General features: G+C 61.9%; 1 protein-coding gene across 1 annotated transcript in view; it reads right to left on the reverse strand.

Moving 5' to 3' along the window:
* Window positions 1-20,832, reverse strand: part of SDK2 (sidekick cell adhesion molecule 2) — an 87,420-nt gene extending 66,588 nt beyond the window's left edge. The window contains exons 1-2 of the mRNA XM_055131113.1: window positions 20,677-20,832; window positions 1,193-1,299 (exon numbers count right to left, since the gene is read on the reverse strand). Coding sequence (XP_054987088.1) covers window positions 1,193-1,299; window positions 20,677-20,813 — 244 coding nt within the window. The 5' untranslated portion in view covers window positions 20,814-20,832. The remainder of the gene's footprint in view (window positions 1-1,192; window positions 1,300-20,676) is intronic.
* Between the last annotated feature and the right edge of the window lie 2,985 nt (window positions 20,833-23,817).

A 23,817-nucleotide genomic window follows, 5' to 3' on the forward strand; every position in this document is an offset into this window, starting at 1 on the left:
GGCGGGGTCACTGTGAGGGGCGGGGTCAGTTCAGGGGATGGGGTCGGTGTTGCCCGGCGTGCCCGGTGCAGGGCCAGGGATGGGACTGATGGAGGCTTTGAAGCAGCCGCAGGGTCGGGGGGGATTGGGGAGGGGGCGGCGTTTTATTCACGCCCCCTTCATTAGTGAGCAAAGCTGAGCAAAGTAGCCCAAGGGCCCGGCCACTAGGGGGTCCTTCTCGGCATCTTGACTTAGCCCGAGACCCAGGCTTAGAGCCCTCTTGGAGAGGGGGAGGGATGGGGGAGGGGAGCGGGTGTGTGTTTGTATGGGGGGTCTCCAACCTGATTCCCGCCTGAAGGGGGCGCCCCGGAGCCCCTGATCACAGCGGGCACCCAGGGAGTCAGACGGCTGGGGTGGGGAGGGATGAGGGGTGCAGGGGAGGAGCCCCGCCCTGCGCCTCCCTGCGAGGGGCCCCACCTGGCAGACACGGGGCGGGAGCACCCTCGGCCCCCTGCCCACGCGGGAGCACCCTCGGCCTCCTGCCCACGGCAGCCCCGGGGCCTGAGCACGGAGCGAGGCGGCTCTGCCGGGTCCTGCGGCCGCTGGTGTGACCCCGGCTCGCTGGGGTCTCTCCCTACTGCTGAGCTGGGCGACCAGGCGCTTTCCGCGGGGTCACCCACTCCCCGCCCCCATTCTCCGGCCTCTCCCCGAGACCCGGCAGGAACCAGCGCGAGGACGGGACGCCGCTGCCCACCGAGAAACTCGGTCCCTCCGCGCTGCCTCTTCCTCCCCTGGAAGCCCCTTCTGGGGGCGTGGGGGGGTCCCAGGGAGCAGGGGTGGCCCCCAGGGGCTGGGGACAGGGTGCTACCGCCTCCACTTTGCCCTGCCGGGTCCCGAACTTGTCACCTCCCCCCTTTCCTAGAGGATGGCACCCCCCAGAGATCATGGGGGACCCTGAACTGCAACTGCTCCAGGAATGAGAAAGTTGGGGGCTCAGAGAAGGCTGCCAAGAAGAGTTGGGGGGAGCACTGGGGAGGCTTAGGGGGGCAGGACCACCCAGGGGGAGGCACGCCCTGAGCAGGCGACAGGGCCCCCCCACCATGATAAAATGGCCCCGAGGACTTTAGTTGGTTCCACCCAAAGACGGGTACTGGGCAGGAGTGTCAGCAGCCAGGAGGCCCCCCGGACCCCTCCCGCCCCCTGTGGTACTCACAGGCCACCTGCACCTCCGTCTGCCGCTGCAGCAGCGCCCCCATGCGGTTCCGCACGATGCAGCGGTAGAAGCCAGCGTGGGTGCGGTCCAGGCTGGCAATCATGTACCTGCAGACAGACAGACAGACAGACAGTCGGACGGACAGCGAGGGCGACAGACGGCAGCGGCCCCTCCCGGAGCTAGATGAAGGGGGGGCCCTCTCAGGGGCAGGGAGGCCTGCTGGGGGCGCTTTGCTCCTCCTCCCCGTGGCCCAGGCCCGGGGCTGCCAGTTGGTGTCCACACACGTGGATGCAGGGGACGGTAACGGGCCAGAGGGTACGAGCAAGGGGCCGGGGCCATGGCAGAGCGGGGAGGGCGTTTGCCTTGCAACGCGGCCGACCCGGGGTTTGATCCCCAGCATCGCACAGGGTCCCCCGAGCACCGCCAGGGGTGATTCCTGAGTGCAGAGCCAGGAGTGACCCCTGAGCATTGCCGGGTGTGACCCTAAGAGTCAGAAGCAAAGAGAGGGCGCGTGCTTCAAACGCTTCCTGTGGGTGCCCAGCAGAGCCTCCGAGCCTCCCTGGCGGCTTCCGCAGGGGCGAGGGACAGGGTCCCCACACGCAGGCTCCGGTCTCTGCCCGGGGGTGTGTGGCGGCAGAACTTGCTGGATTTGGGGAGGGGCTGCAGGGCCCAGGGCGGGCTCACCGGGCTGAGAGGCGGGGGGTGGGGGGAGACGGGGCAGCTGTGCGCTCTGGCCCGGAGGGGCTAGTTGGCCTCACCCCGCGGGGGTCCCCTTTCCCAGCCCTGGCCCAGGGCAGCCCCACAGGGGGCCCTGAGGGTCGGGGTCTGTGTCTGGGGTGACTCTCCCCATCCTGGGGTCCGAGGTCTGTCCCCAGAAACTCCTGTCCTGCTCGGCAGGGGCCTGGTGTCACCACCACCATCATCTCTCTAGCATCAGGGTCATCTTCGTCCTCCTCTTGTCACCCTCGTCCTGACCACTGTCACCACTGTTCCTGCCCCTCCGTGTCCCTGTCACGGTCTCCTGCGTCTTCACGGGAACCATCGTTACCGTTTTCGTCCTCCCCGTCATAGCCATCAGACTCGTCACCCTCTTCGGGGGCTGGCTGCCCGTCATCACCGCTGCCCTCCCCCCCGCCACTGTACTCACCGTCACGGCCACCGCAGCGTCACCTCATCCCCCTCCATGTCCTCCTCTTCCTCCTCCCACGTCTCACCACCACGAAGCCCCGCCCGGCGGCTGCCACGCGCCCCTGCCCCCCCGCCCCCCACCCCTGCCCATGAAGGATTTGGTTTCTTCATTTCTCTCAGCATTTCCCAGACGACTGGCTATCGCACTCCGAACCACTTAAAGAAAGACAGGGCCTTGACAGGGCTGTCAGCTTCCCTCCGCTAAATAAGATCAGAAAAACCAACCAACCAGTCACCCGGCGGAAAGAGCAAGCAGACGTGGGGCAACGCAAGCCGGGAACGATACGGTGAAAAAGGACCAGGCAAGGACAGAGCAATAAACGGGCAAGAGTCATCCTGTTGTTTTTTTTGTTTTTTTTTTGCTTTCTGGATCACATCCAGCGATGCACAGGGGTTACTCCTGGCAGTGTTCAGGGGACCATATGGGATGCTGGGAATCGAACCCGGGCCCGCCGCGTGCAAGGCAAATGCCCTCCCCGCTGTGCTGTCGCTCCAGCCCCAAGAGTCAGCATTTGACGGTGAAGGGCCGACTTTGAGGTCAGGAGAAAGGAAGGTCGTCACAGAATAGCGATGCCAAAGTTTACACTTCCATTTCATGCCAGGCCGGCCCAGTAAGGTCTGTTGGGTGCACGGGAGCCAGGGGTGGGGGTCACCGCGCCAGGCTGTCTTCACCCGGGCACCTCGGCGGGGGACGGGTTGAGTTTCCCTCCCCACCCCAAGCAGAACCCCGGCAGCCGAACACCTCCAGAACCCAACCCCTGCCATGCTCGAGGCCCCTCTCCACAGGCTCGGATGAGCCTCCCAAAGAGGGAACTGGCAGAAAAACCCAGGTAATGCGGGACCCGTGACTGAGATCTCCAAGCCCGCTCGGATCGGGACTGGGACTCCTCCCCCCAGCTCCCCAGTTTTCCAGCCGCTTGGCAGCCACACCCGCAAACTGCCTCCGGCGCCGTGTGATCTCATCAATGGCCAAGATCCAGAGACTTTAAACTAAAGCTCCCAGAAGAGAGAGACACAGAATTTCCTGGAGCGCTCACACTCTTGCCCACTTACTTACCAAAAGTAGCACACATTTGTTTGGTTTTAACATCCTCGCTTGGCTTAAATGGCCCCACAATGAAGTGCAACAACCTTCACACACTTCCCTCTTATTGTGGTGGGAAGGTGTTGGGGGTGGGACTGGTGTTTGAATATTATCTGTAACAAACTGTTGTGAAGTACTTTATGAAAATAAGATACATAAGTCACTGTATCACTGTATCACTCTCATCCCGTTGGTCATTGATTTACTCGAGTGGGCGCCAGTAACGTCTCCATTCATCCCAGCCCTGAGACTTTAGCAGCCTCTCCTTACTCGTCTTTCCCAATGACTGGAGGCTCTTTCAGGGTCAGGGGAATGAGACCTGTTATGGTTACTGTATTTGGCATATCGAATATGCCACGGGAAGTTTGCTGGGCTCTTCCAGGTTATTATCAATACCCACATAAAAATTAGCAAAAGATGACTCCATTTATTTTTTATTTTTTTATTTTTTTTTATTTTTTTATTTTTTTTTTTTTTGCTATTTGGGTCACACCCAGCGATGCTCAGGGGTCACTCCTGGCTTTGCACTCAGGAATTGCTCCTGGCAGTGCTTGGGGGACCATATGGGATGCCGGGGATCGAACCCGGGTCGGCCGTGTGCAAGGCAAACGCCCTACCCGCTGTGCTATCACTCCAGCCCCCAAAGATGACTCCATTTAGACCTCATTATCCATTACAAATGAGGGCATATGATACATAAATCTAGATAAATATAAAGATTGCAAAAAAAAAAGTGAGGGGGTCAGCGTTAGGGACTTTGAGCTGTCACAGTCATCCTATAGAAGTTTTTTTTTTTTTACCAGCACCCCTATTTTACAGACAGGAAACTGAGAAATCAGTGACCTGTGTCCACTCAGGTTCCAAGAGGCGAGAGGGGGAGTCTTGCAAAGTCCTTTGGGCTCCACGTCCAGCCAGTCACCGATCCAGCCCTGAGACTGGGTCCCACAGGACGGGCCCCTTCCCGCCCGATACTGCGCCCCGGGCCCCCGTGTGGGCCTGTGACAAGCTCGCTGTCTCTGCAGCCCTGTTCAGGAGCTCCCACGCCTCTTATCTTTGGCACCGGCTGGCGGCTCTGATCCGCGCCCTGCACACAGCGAGATGCCGGGGGTGATTGCACACGCCCCGCACGCTGGCGCATTTCCCTTCCTTCCCAGCACTCCTGCCTCGACTTCTGCCCGCGCTCCCCATCGCTCCTGTGCTGGGGAGACTTGGCACTGGCGCGAGAGGGAAGATGAAAGGGGAGGTCGCCCGGAGAAGCTCTCTCCCTCCCTTCGGAACGGGAATCAGGTCCGATTAACCAGCCCCGGGAGCGGGGGGGAAAGGAACAGCCGAGTTCCATGGGCAGATGCACGAGGGACCCGCAAGCGACACAAGGTGCTGCAGGCACCGGTCTGGACGCCGCCGCGGGCCAGGGGGACGGAAGAGAGCCCCGAATACAGCCGCAAAACAGCACAGAGAAGTCTGACCGCTGGGGCAGACCCTCCGCAAGCCCCTGGAGCAGAGGCGACCCTCACCACTGCGCGCTCTTACCAGAAGCAGGCGCGAGGCGTTGCTTATAGTGGCTCACAGGGGCAGGGGGCAGGGAAAACAAGTTCCGTCGTGTCAAGCAGACGGGCGTGGACCAGGGCTGGGGAGAGAGGCGGTCCACCAGGGCAGGGAGGGGGCTGGCCTGGCCTGTGGCGAATTTTAGTCCAATCCCCTCCTAAACTCCCCCCAAACTCCGCCAGGAGTGATGCTCGAGCACAGAGCCCGGGGTAAGCCTGGAGCTCCGCGGGGTATGACCCCCCAGCACACAAACACGGACATAAAAATGACCCGGGGGCCATAGGATGAGCAAAAACGCCTGCGTGGGGTGCCAGAGCCCGGTGTGTGGAAGGGGTCGGAGCCGGGCAGGCTCTGGTGGGCAGGGAGGGAGCCAGGAGAAACCTTCGTGCGGCCGCATCGCGGAGGGAGAGAGTGACCACGGCAAAAACGCCAACAGTGTATCCCGCTGAGGTGGGGGCTCCCGGTCGAGAGTGAGACACGCTGATGGGCCCAAGAAAAATCATGGAACCTTGTGGCGTCGCGCGCGCGCGCACACACACACACACACACACACACACACACATTCTGGCATGTGCCTCCAATTTTTTTTTTTTGAACCAGAACCTCCCGCGTACATTATTTTCCTTTGGGGAGAGATATTGGGGCTGGGGGAGGGAGGGAACCTTCTAGTCCGTTTCGATTTTTATCTCTTTCCGCGCCACCAGAAGGTTCTTTATTGTGCGCATATACGGCTTTTATTTTAAAAATAAAATTAAAAAGTGCACACGGAGTCTATAATTTAAGGAGACATTATAAAGGAGGCCCCGGGGACCCATCGGACCCGGGCTTGTTTGCTGATGCCAGTGACTGGTGGCAGGACGTAAACTTTAATAAAGGCAGCTTCCCGCCAGGCGGGGGTGCCCACCCGGGGGGGGTGCCTGGGGAAGGCGGGCCTGGTGGACGACCTTCCTGAAGGAGGCGCAGGTGATTTTGGATTTGGGGGGCTTTGGGTCCCCCCGGTTCCCCCACTGCAGGCTGGGTGGGGGCTGCCCCCCTGCACCCCCGCCTCCCTCGGCCCTGCCAGGAACGTTATTTAGAGCCACAGCTCCACCCAGACTACAGCTCCGTCTCGCTGGGGCGGAGGGCGGGTGTGGGCAGCGGGAGTTGGCAAACTTGGAGTGTGAGCACGGGGGTGACGGGCAGCCTGGGGCCAGGGCTCCATCCCCCGCCTCCCCATGCATCCCCTGTGTCCGTGGCCCCAGCTTCTGCCATTCCTCACCCAGACAGGGGGGGTCCCCACGTGCCCAGAGGGACCCCCCGCCCCTGGGGAGAGCACTGGGTCTTTCCCAGTTGTCTTTCCCACGACGACTGTAGCAATGTCGTCCCGTTGCTCACCGATTTGCTCGAGCGGGCACCAGTCACGTCTCCATGGTGAGACCCGTTGTGACTGTTTTTGGCATATCGAATACGCCACGGGGAGCTTGCCAGGCTCTGCCATGCAGGTGGGATCCTCTCGGTAGTTTGCCGGGCTCTCCGAGAGGGGCGGGGGAATCGAACCTGGGTCGGCCACATGCAAGGCAAACGCCCTACCCGCTGTGCTATCGCTCCAGCCCTTTCAGTTGGGGAGATTTTTACTTTCCCTCCTGCTCTTTGCTGAACTCTGAGCTCTTCTCTGGCCTGGGCAAGGTGGACCCTCGCGAGCCTCGGTTTCTGATCTGTAAAATGGGGGCAAGGTCAGTCAGTCCTGACGTCAGCACTGCCCGAGGCCCCGCACATGCGCAAGCACAGGGGGTACCACGCAACGCCTGCCAGGGGAGCGAGCGGGACTCGGGGGAGGCCACGTGGGCAGCTGAGAAGGACAAGACCAGAGGCCCCACTCCTCAGTGGGCATTCGTTGGCCTGGAAAACTCGACATCCGCCCCACGGCCGTGAACCCCGACTCCACCCCCTGTTCTCGATCATCTAATGCTTCCTGTTTGGGGGAGGCTCCAGGCGGTCATCCAGGGGCCCAGGGGCCACTCAGCAATACCTGACCAGTCAGGCTGGGCGGCTCAATGCTTCGCCCAGTGACCTGCTGGTGCTCGAGCCCGCGGTGCTCGGGGGACCCTGCGGTGTGTGGGTTCTTGCACGGGCAGGTCCTCGGGCTCCCTGAGGCGCCCCCACCCCTGGCCTTGCTGGTTGAGGGGTCTCTCGTCCTGCTTCCCCAGGGACACTGGGGACAGCGCCGGTCTGTCGTCCGCAGCCTCTGACCTCGCGACCCCGTCCAGCCTGGCCTCATGGCAGCCCACATCCTCAGGCTGGAGGGACTCGGGGCGGCTCCCAGGGATCAGGGGGTGGCGGTGGGGGCAGAGGCACCTCCTTCGGGGCAGCAGGGTCCAGATGCCGGGGAACACTGGGCATCACCCGCCCTGAGCCCCCCCACCCCAGCCCCAAGGCTGGCTTATGCATGGGTGATTTAATTTTTTTCTTTTATTCTTTTTGGGTCACACCTGGCAATCCACAGTGGTTCCTCCTGGCTCTGCACTCAGGAATTGCTCCTGGTGGTGCTCAGGGGACCCTATGGGATGCTGGGAATCGAACCCGGGTCGGCTGCGTGCAAGGCAAACGCCCTCCCTGCTGTGCTATCACTCCAGCCCATAATAATAATAATAATAATAATAATAATAATTACTGCAATAATAACCCATAATAATGGGTTATTATTTCAGTAATAACCCATTGCAAACACAGCCACATTCAGATAGGAAGAATTTTCTTTAAAAAAAGCTTCATAGGAAACACCTTCCCAGGGTCAAAGTGGCCTTGGGGAGGGCGCTGGCCTTGCGTCTCGGGGCCAACCGGGCTCCATCCCCGGCACCACGGAAAAGCCCCCTGAGCACTGCCAGGAGAGAGCCCTGAGCACAAAGCCAAGAGTAAGCCCTGAGCATGGCCAGGTGTGGCCATATCCACGGCCGACCCCGACAACGACAACAAGAAGTAATCCAACACCCGCCTGTCCCCGTCCTCTGGCACATGTCACCTCCCCTGCCAGCACCCTGAGGAGACGCGCTATCCAGACTTGCCTTATGCAAATGCAGGTGGCTGCGCCCGAACCAGCCCCCCCTCGGGCCAGCTGCCGGCCCAGCCTCCTTGCGAGCAGCCCGGCTCCGGCTGCGTGCCAGTGACAAGCTGCCTCCGACACGCTTCCGCCACGGCAGGGAGACCTTCCCTCGGCTGGGTGACGGGCGGGTGGTGGCCGCGTCCTGGGGCTGCAGGGGGCAGCGCATTCACCAGGCTGCAGGGTCACGGGCGCAGGGGTCTGCGGGCGCGGCAGGGGGTCTAAGCGCGGGGGTCTGCGGGCGAGGCAGGGGGTCTAAGCGCGGGGGTCTGCGGGCGCGGCAGGGGGGTCTAAGTGCAGGGGGTCTGCGGGCGCGGCAGGGGGTCTGAGCTCAGGCCCAGGGTGCAGAGAGAGAGGAAGACTCTGGGGAGCCCGCAGCCCTCCCGCCCTCCACCCGGGGCCTGGCGGGTGCTGGAACCTGGCTCAGTTCCTCTCCGGAGGCGGATGGGGCCGAGGGCCGCGACAGTGCGGGGAGGGCGGGGCCGCTCGCTGGACTCGGAGCCGGGGACGAGGGGGACGGACAGGAGCAGCCTGACAAACGCGGTGTCTCCAAACACACAATGCCCTTTTTGGTTGAGTCCTTGAGTGTCACTGCTGATATTTAAAATGATTCTTACTCGCATTAAATAAGATATTTCAATTCCAGGAAGCTGTCAGGGGCTGATGCGGACACGAGAAATAATAGGCAACACTCTCCTTGCATCGTCCTCGCTAATAAATCAGGTGCACGGGAGGCTTGCAGGGTGGAGAGAGGGTGCGTGCGCACACACGTGCCCACTGCACACTCACGCGGCCATTGGTCACGCTCATCTGCATGCATGCCGGCGTCACGCGTGCACACACCTGCACACAGCTGAGGTGCACGCTCGCCTGTTCGTGCCCTTGCATGCTCTAGCCACGCCACCAACACACACATTCCTCCACACAGGCACACAGCTGCACGCCTCCGAGGGGCACATCTGCCCGTGATGTACCTGTGCATATGATACCACTGCACACACATGTGCACGCACATATAGCCAACAAACACACTTGTTCACGCATGTCCCTGTGCATACCCATTACACACCTTGTACACAGCCAATGGACATGCTCAACCACCTGTGCACTCATGCACACACAGTGATGTACATGCTTGCTCACATGTGCACTCATGCACATACATGCACATACAGGCACACAGGCAATATGCATGCACACTTACACTCACACATACTCATACATACAAAATCAAATACATACACATACAGACTCACAATGCTCATATACAATTAGGACCACATATGTACATGTACATGCTCACATAATACAATACTCATCCACACATACACACAGACATACTCATATATACAAATTGACACACACCCTCACATAAAGTCATATACACTCATATGCAAACTCACGTACACACGCACACACGCTCATCCATTCATACAGCATACAATCACATATACACACACATACACCCCCATTCACACAGCACACGCACATTTTCTCTCGCACACACACACTTAAACACATGCACACAGACACACATGCTCTGTCATGCACACACATCACACAAACACCCACATACATCCCATTCACACAGCACACACACACACACACACACACACACACACACACACTCACAGACACCCCGGTCCCTCCTGCAGCAGGGGTGAGTCTGGGTGGTGAGAGCTAGGAATGATTCTATGAGTTTGCTTCTGCCGAGGACCTTCAGAAAAGAAAGAACCGACCCGTGAGGCAGTCAGGGTTCGAGGGGGCAGAGCTCTCGTGTGGATGGGACCCCCGGGGTGCTCCCCACCCCCTGGCCGTGAGGCCGGGAATCCTGGCAGCGGGAGACAGACAGACAGACAGACAGACAGACACCATTCTAGAAGCCACCTGCGCGCTAAGACTTGTGCCCACCCCATCCCCCGGCCCCTTTCTCTGCCCACAGCCCCTTCCTCCTCCGACCCAGGACATCCCCACCCCGGGCCCGAGCACGGGCCAATGGCTGTCTCCAGCTTGTCCGAGGCTCGGTGGCCCGGGCAGCAGAGGCTTGAGTGAGCTCAGCCCGGCGTGCGGGAGACGCAAGCTCCATCTCCGGCCTGGGCTCCCCAGAACCTCAGGATGGACCCCCGAGCACTGCTGGGGGTGGCCCCAAGCCCAACGCAAGCCAAGGCAGAGAGTCTGGAAAGCTAGGTCTGTAGGACACTCATGGGGCGGGGGGGGTGTCCCCGTGCACAGACGGGGGCCCCTGGGTCCTGTCCGAGGTGACTGGGGAAGGGTTAACTGAGCTGGGGTGGCAGGAGGTGGCAGGAGCTCCTCAGAACCCTGTAAGAGTCTGATTTCCTCCCAAAGAAGGAGGAATCCCCTCCCCCCTCCTGTCCTTCCTTAACGTCCCCCCTCTACCCAGCTCTCCCCGCGGTCCAGATCAGAGCCGACACCTTGTCAAGCCTCTGGCATCGCGCCAGAAAACTCAGGGTGGCGGCCGCTCCTCGGAGCCAGCTCTGGTGCTGGCAGCTGGGCCCGGGGACCGGATCTGACAGCGTGTATCTGTCCCCCACCCCCCCTCCCCCTGTGATGGACAGACCGGGGAGCAGAGCCCAGCACGTGGGCACCCAACTCCCGTTTGTCACGAGTCACACACAGCCCAAAGGCCGGGTGGCCCACGGCCGCGCGCTGGCGGCCTGCAGACCCCGCCCACCCGCTGGGCTCCCCCCCGCCCCCCCCCCCCCCCCCCCCCCCCCCCGCTCACCCGACAGCCCCTCGGCCTGCTCCCCTCGCCCCGCACCCCGCCAGGCACCAGCTCCAGGAAGCTCTGGGGCCTTTCCCAAGGCAACCCTCCCCCCTTTCCTCGGGACCTCCCGCCCTCCCGGGCTCTGGGGCCGCCCGAGGGAGCACGGCCCGCCTTCTCAGAGGCGGCTCACGTCGCGTGACCCCGAGGAGGCTTGGCCGCACTGCCCGGCGTGGGGCGGGCTGGCACCTCTGCTGGAGCGGGCTGCGTGGCCAAGCGCTCTGCCCGGCGCCTGCGGCTCCGCGGGGCCGCTGGGGACCGCGCCCTCCGGGGTCCGCTGTGATTATTAGTCACCGCCGCCGGCCACAGCCTCCGTGGCGCCCCTGGCGCTGTCTCACGCTGAGCGACAGTCACAGGAGGAAAGCGGGCGCCCCCAGCCTGCGTGGGACCCAGGGACGGAGAGGTGGCCGCCGTGACGCCGCCCGGGCACACGGAGTCCGGCCCAGCACTGGCTTTTACTCCGCGGCCGTCAAGGATTTAACCACTGGGCTCCCGGGCCTCTCCCACCCCCCGGCCCGGCTCATCACTGACCCGGAAGGGACTTGCCAGGGCCCTTAATTAGTCCCAAGGATAACGACTAATTAATACGAAGGGGATCAGAAGCACTGGGCGTGCGGGCGGCACAGGGAAGGGGTGAGTCCTGCTTCCCGACGTCCCCCCCTCCCCCGCCCTGGCTCCTGCTTTCTCCTGGACAATGCCAGTGGGGGTCAGGCTGCCTCCTCCCTGGTCCCCTGGGTCCCCTCCCCACCTTGCCTGCTGTCCCCTGTGGGGCTGGTCGCCCTGCAGGGTGTGGCGTGGGCGTCTCTCGGGGAAGCAGGGGCGAGGGGGGACTCCCCACTCTGCCCCAGACCTGCCCCCAGGCTGGAGTCTTCACCCGCGGGCGGAGGACTCTGGGCTTCTCATTTCTGATGTGACATGCACGGCCCACCCCCTAGCCCGGGCGCTGGGCGCCGTCTCCCAGCGGGGGTCTGGGCTGCTCTCCCACTGAGGCGAGAGTCTAGTGCTGGTGCTCAGGGGAGAAGGAGGGGCCTGAGTGAGCACGACGGGCCCGTGGGCTTGGACAGGAGGCCTCACCTCTGCGAGCCTCAGTGCCACCGTGGAAATCGGAGGCGGGGCGATAACAGAGAAATCAGATGGTCGCAAGCCCTTTGCACGGGAGGCTCCATTAATTCCTCACTGCCCCGTAGGTCAGCGTGAATTCCCAGCAAATGTAGTAGATGGAATGGCTGGTGAAGCCACGGCTCAGAGAGGCTAGGGAACTTGGCCAAGGTCACACAGCTGGTGGTGGCAGAGCCACAGGTGCTGCCCCCAGATCAGTGCTCTCGACGTGCGGAAGGCACGCCTGGGGGGTGAGACCAGCCCTGTGAAGCGCTAAGGTCAGGGCTGGTGGGGGCTGCAGGAAGCTCTGGTCCAGCCAGCAGCCAAGATGCCATTTTCTTGCTGGGTCCTGGGTCATTCCAACTCCCTGGGCATCTGTCTGGATCATCTGCGGCCCCATGCGCACCTGACTGATGCCAAGGAGCGTGTGTGGCCGGGGTCTCGGGTAAGCTAGGTCCCCGGCCCCGCTGTGTGCTCAGTAGCTCAGGCCAAAGACATACACATGCCTGTTGGGAGGGGGCCGCCTCTGCCCACGCACTCCAATTCACAGCCAGCCCACCCGCGCCTCCGCCCTCTCAGCACAAGCCACGCCCACCAGAGACTCTGCCCGCCTCCTTAGCACAGAGCCACGCCCACCGGCGCATCTGCCCACCTCCTCAACAGAGCCACGCCCACCGGTGCCTCTGCCCGCCTCCTCAGCACAGAGCCACGCCCACCGGTGCCTCTGCCCGCCTCCTCAGCACAGAGCCACGCCCATCGGTGCCTCTGCCCGCCTCCTCAGCACAGAGCCACGCCCACCGGCGCCTCTGCCCGCCTCCTCAGCACAGAGCCACGCCCACTGGTGCCTCTGCCCGCCTCCTCAGCACAGAGCCACGCCCACTGGTGCCTCTCCCCGCCTCAAGACAGAGCCACACCCACTCGTGCCTCTGCCCGTCTCCTCAGCAGAGCCACGCCCACCGGCGCCTCTGCCCGCCTCTCAGCACAAGCACGCCCACGGACGCCTCTGCCCACCTCTCAGCACAGAGCCACACCCACTGGTGCCTCTGTCCACCTCCTCAGCACAGAGCCACGCCCACTGGTGCCTCTCCCCGCCTCAACATAGAGCCACGCCCACTGGTGCCTCTGCCTATCTCCTCAGCACAAGCCACGCCCACTGGTGCCTCTGCCTGGCTCCTTAGCACAGAGCCACGCCCACCGGCGCCTCTGCCTATCTCCTCAGCACAAGCCACGCCCACTGGTGCCTCTGCCCACCTCCTTAACACAGAGCCACACCCACTGGCACCTCTGCCCACCGCCTCAGCACAGAGCCACGCCCACTGTCCCCATACCCACTCTGAGCTTGGGGTGACAGAGGCAGGCCCCAGTGAAGGTGCCAGTTCCAGGTGATGAATGATCCAATGCTTCCTGATTTGCATGTTATGTTTCTGCGCGCTGCAATCAATCGCCTTCTCTCATCCAAGCCGTTCATCACCGGTTCTATTCTGAGTTTCCGGGAGCCTGGGTGCCCCCAGCACCTGTTCCCCGGCTGCCAGTGAGATGGATCCTGGGAAGCTCATCAGTCCTTGGGAGGGGGGAGGAGGCGAGGGTGTGGCTCGTGGGGGTGCACTTGCTTGTTCTAGACCCTTCCGTGCAGAATGGGGGGCAGTGGCGAGTCCACACTCCTGCCCCAGCCCCTGGGTTTGATCCAGTCAACACTCACTCGCGTCCCTTTCCCTCCAAGGCTGCCCTTCCCAAGTGCAGGGGGAGGGCTTGGCCAGGGTGTCTGAGGCCCAGGACTGTCCCAAAGGCCCCGGGTGGGCCCCTCTGGGGCCCCCATTGTCCAGTGCACAGACACCCACTATCCACTGTCCTGCAAACGGGATCCCACTTTCTCCCAATGCCAAGCCCCTGTTCGGGAGTGAGGATGGGGGGGTTGCTATGGAAACTGAGACAGCCAATGCCTGGCCGACCACAGCCTTTGTTCCTGTTTCCCCTTTTACATTTTGAACTTATTCATCTTAATTGGCATAATTATTGCAACACCAACCAGAGGCCCAGGAAGCAGCCCACCCCCTGCCCTGACTTGGTGGGGGAGGGGCTCTCCCTGCAGCCTGTCCCCTCTCCGCTAAGTCCCTCTGGCCTCCAGTCCCTTAGCAGGGAACAAGGGCCAGACTGAGCTCAAGTCCAGGTAGAACTGTTTTATTTTAGTTAGTTTTTTTTTTTTTTGAGCTACACCCAGCGGTGCTCAAGCCTTACTCCCGGCAGGACTCGGGGGACCCTATGTGGGACAGAACCAGGGTCCGTGGCGCCCGTCTCAAAGGCTGTGGCAGGGCCGTGCTCAGAGGGGCCTGTAGCCAGAGTGCGGGGCCGCATGGTGACCCCAAGTCTCTGCCAGCTGCAGCTCATCTGCCTCTCGGCCACTATCGACTGAGACCGGGGCCGGAACGGCCCAGGAGCCAGAGCCTTCCGGCTGCTGGGGAAGGGGACGGGGGCACGGCCAGGCCCAGTCCTGGGGCCCTCTTAGAACCTCTGGTTCCACCTGACTCACCCACGCTGTTCCTGACTCACCCACCCTGTGCCCCAAAGAATCTTGCGGGAACAACAGGAAGAACTGTGCAAGGCCAGCAGGAAAAGGCGGGGCAGGAGAGACCCCTCTCCCCCACACACCCCCTCCCACGGTGCCCCCATGGCTGGACACAGCTGCACGGTACATGTGGTGTGTTTCTCACAGGACAGTCTGGGGTGGGCCCAGCTCTTCACTCCGAGCACTGCGTCATTTTAGGGGGACACTATGGTGCCGGGGATGGAATCAGGGGCTCCAGCCCATAGGGCTACCTCCCTCCCTGGCCCTAGAACACTCATTCTTCTTTTTTCCTTTTGGGTCACACCCGGCGATGCTCAGGGGTTACTCCTGCTCTGCACTCAGCAATTACTCCTGGCGGTGCTCAGGGGACCTATGGGATGCTGGGAATCGAACCCGGGTCGGCCTTGTGCAAGGCAAATGCCCTCCCCGCTGTGCTATCGCTCCATCCCCTAGAACACTCATTCTTAAAGGGCCCCCGCTGGCACATCTGGGGCAGGGCAGCTGGGTCAGAGCAGGGGGCCCTGGGTGCATCCAGGCCAGGGCAGCCCCCCCAGGTGGAGCCCGCGCCTGGACACTGCCTTCCCCACGGCCACTCTTGGGAGTCCTCACACCCTGCCCCCAAGGTTGGAGGTCAGCCCTCTTCCCAGGGGGCCACTCGGCTGGGGGGCTCTCCTCTCCCACCCCGCCCCCGCCCTCCCCGAGGAGCCCACCATTTCTAAACTCGTTAACTTTTAATTACTACCTTCCCTTTGCCTGAGTACACTGGCGCTGTGCCACGGACATCTCTATTAAAATTCAATTTATGCCCATCATAACTAATTCCTGCATCCCGCTCCCCCACCGCAGGCAGCCTTCAGTTTTCAGACTCCACGGCCAAACTCCCAAACTCAGAGGGAGCCGAGAGCAGGCTGGAAGTGGGTCGAGGGGGGGGTCCAGCTATGTTGTCGGTGAGGAGCGGGGTGGGGGAGACCCCTCCCCTAGGGGGGACTGAGCCCAGGGCCAGGGAAGGAAGGGGACAGCCCAGAGGAGGGGTGAGGCGATGGGTGGAACCGGGAAGCCCTTTCCTCTGAACTGCGTGATGAGCTGCCCCCCAGGAGGCACTGAGCAGACGGGGAAACTGAGGCTGGGCCCAGTGTGCATCAGGACCAGGCTGGGCTGAATCTTCGAGAAGGAGTGGGGCACGCGTTTCTCTCTCCAGCCTGCACAGGGGTTAGGGCAGGTGAGTGGACGCACGCGAAGGCTGGGGTATCGTCCCCTCCAGCCGGGGACGGGGTCTAAGGGGGGGGCAGGAGCTGCAGACACAGCCTCATCCTCCTCCAGCCAAATCCAGGGCCCCCATGTTCTTCCTGCCAGGCCCATCAGCTGGGCGCTGGCGCGTCCCCCGTTCCTTCTGGGCCAGCTCGGTGTCCGGTCCACCGCGCCCCCCCACACACACACAGATACACACACAGACACAGAGACACAGACACACAGACACACAGATACATACACAGACACAGACAGACACAGACACACACACAGACACACACACAGACACAGACATAGACACAGACACACACACACAGATACACACACAGACACAGACACACAGAGACACAGACACACAGATACATACACAGACACAGACACAGACAGACACAGACACACACACAGACACACACAGAGACACAAACATAGACACAGACACAGACACACAGATACACACAGACACAGGCACACAGAGACACAGACACAGATACACACACAGACACAGACACACACAAAGACATAGACACAGACACAGACACACACACAGACACACACAGACACAGACATAGACACAGACACAGACACACACAGATACACACACAAACACAGACACATACACACAGATACACAGATACAGATACAGACACAGAGACACAGACACACATAGACACAGACACAGACACACACAGATACACACACAGACACACAGATACACACAGAGACACAGATACACACACAGACACAGACACACACACAGACACAGACACACAGAGACAGACACAGATACACACACAGAGACAGACACACACAGAGACACAGACATAGACACAGACACAGACACACACAGATACACACACAGACACAGACACACAGAGACACAGACACATACACACACAGATACACACAGATACACAGATACAGATACAGATGCACAGACACAGACACAGACGCAGACACAGACACACACACACACACACACACACACACACACACACACAGAGGCTTCTTCGGGGGAGCCTCCGATCTGGGCCAGGTGGGCGCGGGTCCCAGTTTGCCCGGAGTGGGTGGGTGCTGCCCGAGTCCCTGGTGCTGTATGGGGGGCCAGTCTGGCCTGAGTTCGGGCCTTCAGCCTCCAGGGGGCGTGGTCTCAGGGAGCACTTGGGCCGGGCTGGCCCTGGGCTGGGGGGCCTGGACTTGGGCGGGACGGAACTGGAGCCTCTGAACCAGGAAGGTCTGAGGGGGCCTGTCGGGTGATACTCTTGGGGAGGCTCGTCCAGGCTGCTCTCTGGGGGCGAGCACTTGTAGGTGACTCTTTGTAGCGGGCAGGAAGGCTGGCCCTCTGCAGTGCCCAAGGCCTCGGGGGGACAAGCAGGAAGGGCCCCGGGCCGGGCTGGGCTGACCCTGGGCTGACCGTCCCCTCCGGCCTGGCTGTGCAGCCTCAGGTGAGTCGCAGAAACTCTCTGAGCTGCGGGCCCAGGTCTCTCTGGCCCGACTTTCCTGGAACTGCTGCCGGTCAGAGTGGCCTCGGGCAGGGGGCGGAAGCAAAGCAGCTAGTCCGGGAGGCCTTCCCCACCCCCGGGACCCCCAGGGCTGCCGGGGGCCCCCTCACTGCTCTCTGGCCCCCTCCAGCGTCACCACACCCAGGGGTCCCGCCTCTCCCCTCCCTGCAGCCGGGGCCATCGCCTGGGCAGGCTCCCCGGGGCGTCCCTCCCCCACACCGGCCAACTGCCACCGGGGTGCGGGGACAGGCGGAGGGCTCAGGGACCCGGTGACACGTGTCACCAGCAAGGGGCCTGCCGAGGGCTCCGGAGGGGGCCTGGTCTCGTGTGTCCCTGCATCAGTGACACCCCGTCTGCACCCCGTCCTTTCTGGGGGTGGCGGGAGAGTCGCTGTCAGACTCGGCCCCTGATCCTCGGGAGACGGCAACCTCGTGTCCCCCCTGCCCCCCCGGGAGGGAGGGACCCTTTACTCCTGCCTGCTGCACCGGGCCGGACAGGCGGGCGCAAGGGCCACCTCCGCCCACCCCATCATTTCCGCTCGGAGGCGGTCGAGGAGCGGGGGGAATTCTGTCCACGGTCAGGCCAGCACCCTGCCCCCACGGTGGACAGGAAGCCCCCAACCCCCCCAGGCTGCCCCTACAGCACCAAGGCACAGACTTAACCTCACGGAGGTCACACACACATGCACACACACGCACACACGCACACACATGCACACACACACACAGCCCTCGCCTCGTCACTGACAATAAGCCCCTCGGAGCAGCTGCCAATAGACACTTCCTCCTTCAGGTGGGAAACGGCTGAATTTACAGCCGCACTTCCAGCCTTACTTCCTCTCCACTGGCCGAGTAAATCCAGCTCTCTGCCTGGAAATTGGATATGATCCCGAGACGCCGAGCCAGGGCTTTGCAAGGGCCGAGACCGTGGCCGGCAGCGTGGGCCTGAGCCGCTGCCCGCTGCCCGTGATGACCATCTCCACGATGCGCCTACGTGAAAGGTGAACCCGGGAAGCAGGCGAGCCCTGCGTGTCCCACAGAGCCTGTCCCCGAGGACCCGGGGCCGGGGGCGGGGCGATGGCACAGCGGGGAAGGCACTCGCCTTACACACAGCCAACGTGGGCTCGATCCCCAGCACCCACGCGCCCCCCCCCCCCAGCCCTGTCAGGAGGGATCCCTGGGGCCGGAGCGATAGCACAGCGGGGAGGGCATTTGCCTTGCACGCGGCCGGCCCGGGTTCGATTCCCAGCATCCCATAGGGTCCCTGAGCACCACCAGGAGTAATTCCTGAGTGCAGAGCCAGGAGTAACCCCTGAGCATCACTGGGTGTGACCCAAAAAGAAAAAAAAAAAAAGAATGAGTGTTCTAGGGCCAAGGAGGGAGGTAGCCCAATGGGTGTGACCCAAAAAGCAAAAAACCAACAACAATAAAAAAGAAAAAGGAAAGAAAAAAAAAAGTGACCCTTAAGCCCTAAGCACATAGCCAGGAGTCAGTCCTGAGAACCACCCGGGATGACTGAAAAAACAAACAAAACCCTAAAACCAAGCAGCCAAAACAGGTGCCAGAGAGAGAGGACAGCGGGGAGGGTGCTAACCTTGCATGCCACGGGGTCCCTCAGGCCTGTCAGAAGTGATCCCTGAGCACAGAGCCAGGAGTCACCCCTGAGTACTGCTGGGGTGGCCCCAAGCCAAGCAACCAACCATACAGGGCCGGGTCCAGCTTTCGCTCTTCAGTTGGGGGGGGGGGGCTGCGGGCAGAGAATCACCGTGAGCCTGGGAAGGAGCAATGGCAGGGCGGGGACCACGACAGGACGCTGAGGAGATGACGCCCCCCCCCACCTCTGGGCAACCTCAGGCTGGATCCCCCAGCCCAGCCAGGAGAGACCCCCAAGCCCTGAATTGGAACGAGTCCCTGAGCAAGAATGGAAACTGTGAAACAAGGAAACTACCGTCCAGGAGGGAACATTCACGAGCTCCTGGCGGCTGTCACTGTCACTGTCATCCCGTTGCTCATCAGTTAGCTCGAGCGGGCACCAGTAACGTCTCCATGGTGAGACTTGTTGTGACTGTCTTTGGCATATCGAATATGCCACGGGGAGCTTGCCAGGCTCTGCCGTGCGGGCGGGATCCTCTCGGTAGCTTGCCGGGCTCTCCGAGAGGGGCGGAGGAATCGAACCTGGGTCGGCCGCGTGCAAGGCAAACGCCCTACCCGCTGTGCTATGGCTCCAGCCCCTCTGGTGGCAGATTATTCTAGAGGGGGTGAGAGGGGGAGCTGCATGGAGCAGACGGAAGCTAAAGGGCACCAAGTAATGGCAGGAGAAGGGACCTGGCCTGGCGTCCGTCCCTGTGGCCCAGGCGCCCCGGAGCTGCTCCGAGAGGTAGAGGCAGAACCTCCCGACTCGGCCTCAGGTTCCCTTTGGGGAGGCTGGAGGGGGGATCCCGGGACCCCTCCCGCAGCTGGTCCCGTCTGCGAATGCGCAGGCATGCCCACTGACGCAGAACTAGTGTTGCGTGAACCTTCAGGAGCGGCTCTGGGCCCCCAGCTGAAAACTCCCCCAGGGCCGCCCAGCCCCCCTCCAGGCCCCCGTCACCCTGGAGACCTGGACCCCGACTTGTCTGCACCCCCAGAGGGAAGGCAGGGGTCCTGTGCTGTGTCGCCGGGAACGCACCCACCAGCCCAGATGCAACCTGGGGTGAAGGTCCACCCCACACTCAGCCCGCCCTGCCTGGTGTCTGCGGGGGGCTTCTCGGGAGGGGAGAGGAGGGGAGGGGCCGCCGGCTCCAGCTGGTGTTCCAGCCTGGGGGGGTCCCAGATCTGTATCACGATCCCCAGGGCCCACAATCTTGTTTGCCCAACAAGCACCGATTATGCCTGTCAGGCCGGGGGATTAATCACCAGCCCTGAGTTTCGGGGGCCAGAAGAAAAGGCAGAGAAGGGAGCAGGGGGGCGGGGAGCCGAGGAGGGTCTCAGGCCAGGCCCAGCTGGAGCACCTGCCCCCACTCCCTGCGGCGGGGGGGGGGCTGTCCCTGGGGACCCCCCTTCCCTCCCATCCCTTCCCTGGCACGGGCCGGGCACACAGGGCTGCATCATGCCTGGGAAGCTGTCCCGGGCCACACCCGAGGCCCCCAGCAGGAGCCGTGTCCCCTCCGTGTCCCCCTCTGCATGTCCCCCTCCGCACCCCGCCCACAGCGCCCCCCCGGGGATGGCAGGAGGGTCGCAGGCGGCAAGCTGTGTCCCCAAACCACAAGCCCAGCCCCGGCCCCCCCCCCCCGGGCCGTCTGTGCCCCCGGGACCCCGCTGGACGCTGGACTCTGCCGGGCTCGGCAGGGCAGGGTCCTCTCCCCCGCGAGCCCCCCCAACCGCTGCCTCAGCCCCTGGCGCGCGCCGGCCGCGGGCACTTGCCTGTACTCCAGCGAGAACTTGGTCAGCTCGCGGCCGTCGTGGAGCCACTTGAACTCCAGCGGCCAGCTGCCCTCGGCCATGCAGGTCAGCACCAGGCGGTTCCCCTCCAGGTGCACCTGCGTCCGCACCGGCTCCATCTTGAAGTAGGGGGCCACGTCATCTGGGGGGACACGCACACACGTCAGGGCGCCCAGGACCGGCCCTGCCGCCCCCGCGCCTTCCTGCTGTGCTCCCCGTGCCCCGTGTCCCCCCGCTGCCCCCTCCGCTCCGGGCCCTTGGCTCCCCCCAAGAGCAGACAGAGCGAGGGGTGTCGGCAGCTCACACACGAGTGGACGTGAGCTCAGAGCCCACCCACACCCCCACGAGTGGACACAAGCTTGGGGCCCGCCCGCACCCCACGAGTGGACGTGAGCTCAGTGCCCGCCTGAGCCCATGCTGGCCCTTGGGGCCCCAGCACCTGGGGTACCCGGCTTCCCTCGAGCTCAGCATCCATCACAGCCACGCGCCCTGCAGCACAGCCATGCCCTCGGGCAGGACTCGCACCCCAGGCCGTCTCTTCCTGGGGTGTGATGCGGCTCTGAGGGGGCCTCCCTCCCTGGGCCCCCCTGGAGCAGAGCTGGGAGGAGGCAGTGGGATGAGGCCTGGCAGGACACACAGGGACCCCGCATCTTGCCCCCATCTCGAGCCCCTTGCAATCCTGGGGGGACAAAGGGGCCCCAAAGCCCCAGGCCCAGGCCTGTGACTATGCTCGGACCCAGCGATGCCGGTTACTGCCAGCATCACCCACAGGGGCGCCCCTGGACCCCAAAGCTGTGGACGGAACCCAGAGACTGTTCGTGTGTCCCCCTGCCCGGTCACCCCCAACTATGTCACTGTAGAGTTTAATCTCGAACCCAGGCCCCAGCCCTCCTCAGACCAGCCAAGACACACAAGGGGCTGCGTGGGATTGGGGGGCCCTGTCTGCCCCCGGCCGGCCTGGGAGCGGCTGGCAGGGGCCCGTCAGCCTGGCCCGCAGCCTGGGTACCTCCGCGCCCACCCGCCCCGCGGCTGCTCTCGGTTTCTCAAACGCGTGTTGACGCCTCCGAGCCGCGTCCACATTCTCCAGCCGGTTTCAAGAGCCTTTGGATGGCGTCTGGCAAACCCTCTCGGCGCCGGGGCGGCTTTAAAACCACGACACGCCAGCCCCTCGGCGGCCGGCTGGGGGGCCTGGCTGGCGCAGAGCCAGGAGCGACTGTCCTGTGGGGTGCGTGCCCCCACAGACATGCACACGGCACACATGAGCCCACGGGCTCGTACACAGACACATGTGGGCACATGTGAACTATAGACATGAGCACGTGTGCCCATACAGGCACACACATGGGTACATGTGAACACACATGGACACAATGTACACACAGACACATGTGGGCACATGGGAACTACAGAAACATGAGCCTATGTGTCCATATAGACACATACATGGGCACATGTGAATACACACGGACACATGTGTACACACATACATGTGGGCACCTGTGAACATACACAGACACATGTGAGCACAGGTAACACACAGACACATGTTGTGGGCTTGTGTGAACATACACAGGCACATGTGAACACACAGGCACTACAGGCACACACAAGCACATGCGCACACACAGGTAGGAGTGAACACACATGGGCATATGTGACCAAGCGTGAGCCGCAGGGAAAAGCTGAGTGTGTAGGACGGCACACGCAGGCGACGACCCCAGAAGCAGAGACAAGTGCCACCCGCTGGGCAGGAGCAGGGGCTCCCTCCCGGCTCACTCGGGCTTGTGCAGTGCACAGCCCACACGGCCGTACACGGCGGCCCTCGGGCTACTGCCCCCGAGAGAAGGGAGAACTGTGGAAAGCAAATTCCAGCACCCACGTGCCGTCCCCGTAAGCTCTCCCCACGCTGAAAACACACACGCCAAGTGCTTGTTTTTAACCAAAGCGGTTCTGAGGTACATGCTGGCCCACTGCAGCTTTAAGGACAACGGCTAAAGAAGAGGGGGCTGGCACGCAGCGGACCCCCTCAGCTCGAGGAAAGAGCCAAACGGGTCTTCTATTCCCGCAAGGCGCCGGAGGGGTCAGTGAAGTGAAATGAGTCAGAGTTGGAGAAGGACAGAGATGGGGTCTGGAGCTGCAGCACAGCAGGCGGCGTGCTCAGACGGCACGCGGCCACCCGGATTCAGCCCCTGGGATCCCGTATGTTCTCTCGAGCCTGGCCCAGAGTGATTCTTGTGCACAGAGCCGGGACTAAGCTCTGAGCACTGCTGGGTGCTGCCCCTCTGCCAAAGTGGGGTGATCTGTACGTGGTAGAGAGAGGAACAACACACGGCTGTAGTACCTCTCTGCTGGCCACAGACCCGGGACTCAGACTACGGAACTGGGTGACCGACTGGGAAGGGACATCAGGACGGTGACGGGGAGGCGGGGACTCTGCACAGGATGCCGCCACAGAAACTGGGTGTCGGCACCACTGGACCACGTGTAAGGTCTTGCCTTGCATGTGGCCAACCCAGGTTTGATGCCCGGCACCCCAGGGGCCCTTGAGCATCACCAGGGTGAGCCCTGGACCGAGGAGCCAGGGTAAGCCGTGAGCATCTCCAGGAGTGGTCCCCAAACTAAACAATGACAGCGACCTTATTATCTCAACTACAAAAACAAACAAACCCCAAACAAAACAAAACAAAACAAAAAAACCACTCTAAAGGAACACAGAAAAAAAAAAACCCAATAAACTAGCCAAGAACATTCTAGAAAAGTGAGTGCAAAAAGATTACAAGAAAGATGTGGGAGTACCTAATAAAGCTGCAATAATGAAAACCGTGTGTTTCTGGACAATCAGGCGTGGGAAGCAAATGGTAGTTTATCTAAAAATAGTGCAGAAGGGATTATTTAATACATGGAGCAGCGTTGCAAGTCAGTAGGGAGAAGATCAATTATTCAACAAATGGTTCTGGAACAGCAAGGGAGCCATTTGGGGGGAAAAAATAACATTGAGTTTTTTCCTCACACTGCCTCAAAAATAAATGCTGGAGGGATCAATGTTTTAAACATGAAAAAAAAAAAAAGAAAAGGAAAAAGAAATTCTAAAAGAACCAGGGGGAAAAAAAATCACCAAGGTTT

Source organism: Sorex araneus, chromosome 3 (genome assembly GCF_027595985.1).
Source record: "Sorex araneus isolate mSorAra2 chromosome 3, mSorAra2.pri, whole genome shotgun sequence".
Classification (NCBI taxonomy): Eukaryota; Metazoa; Chordata; class Mammalia; order Eulipotyphla; family Soricidae; genus Sorex; species Sorex araneus.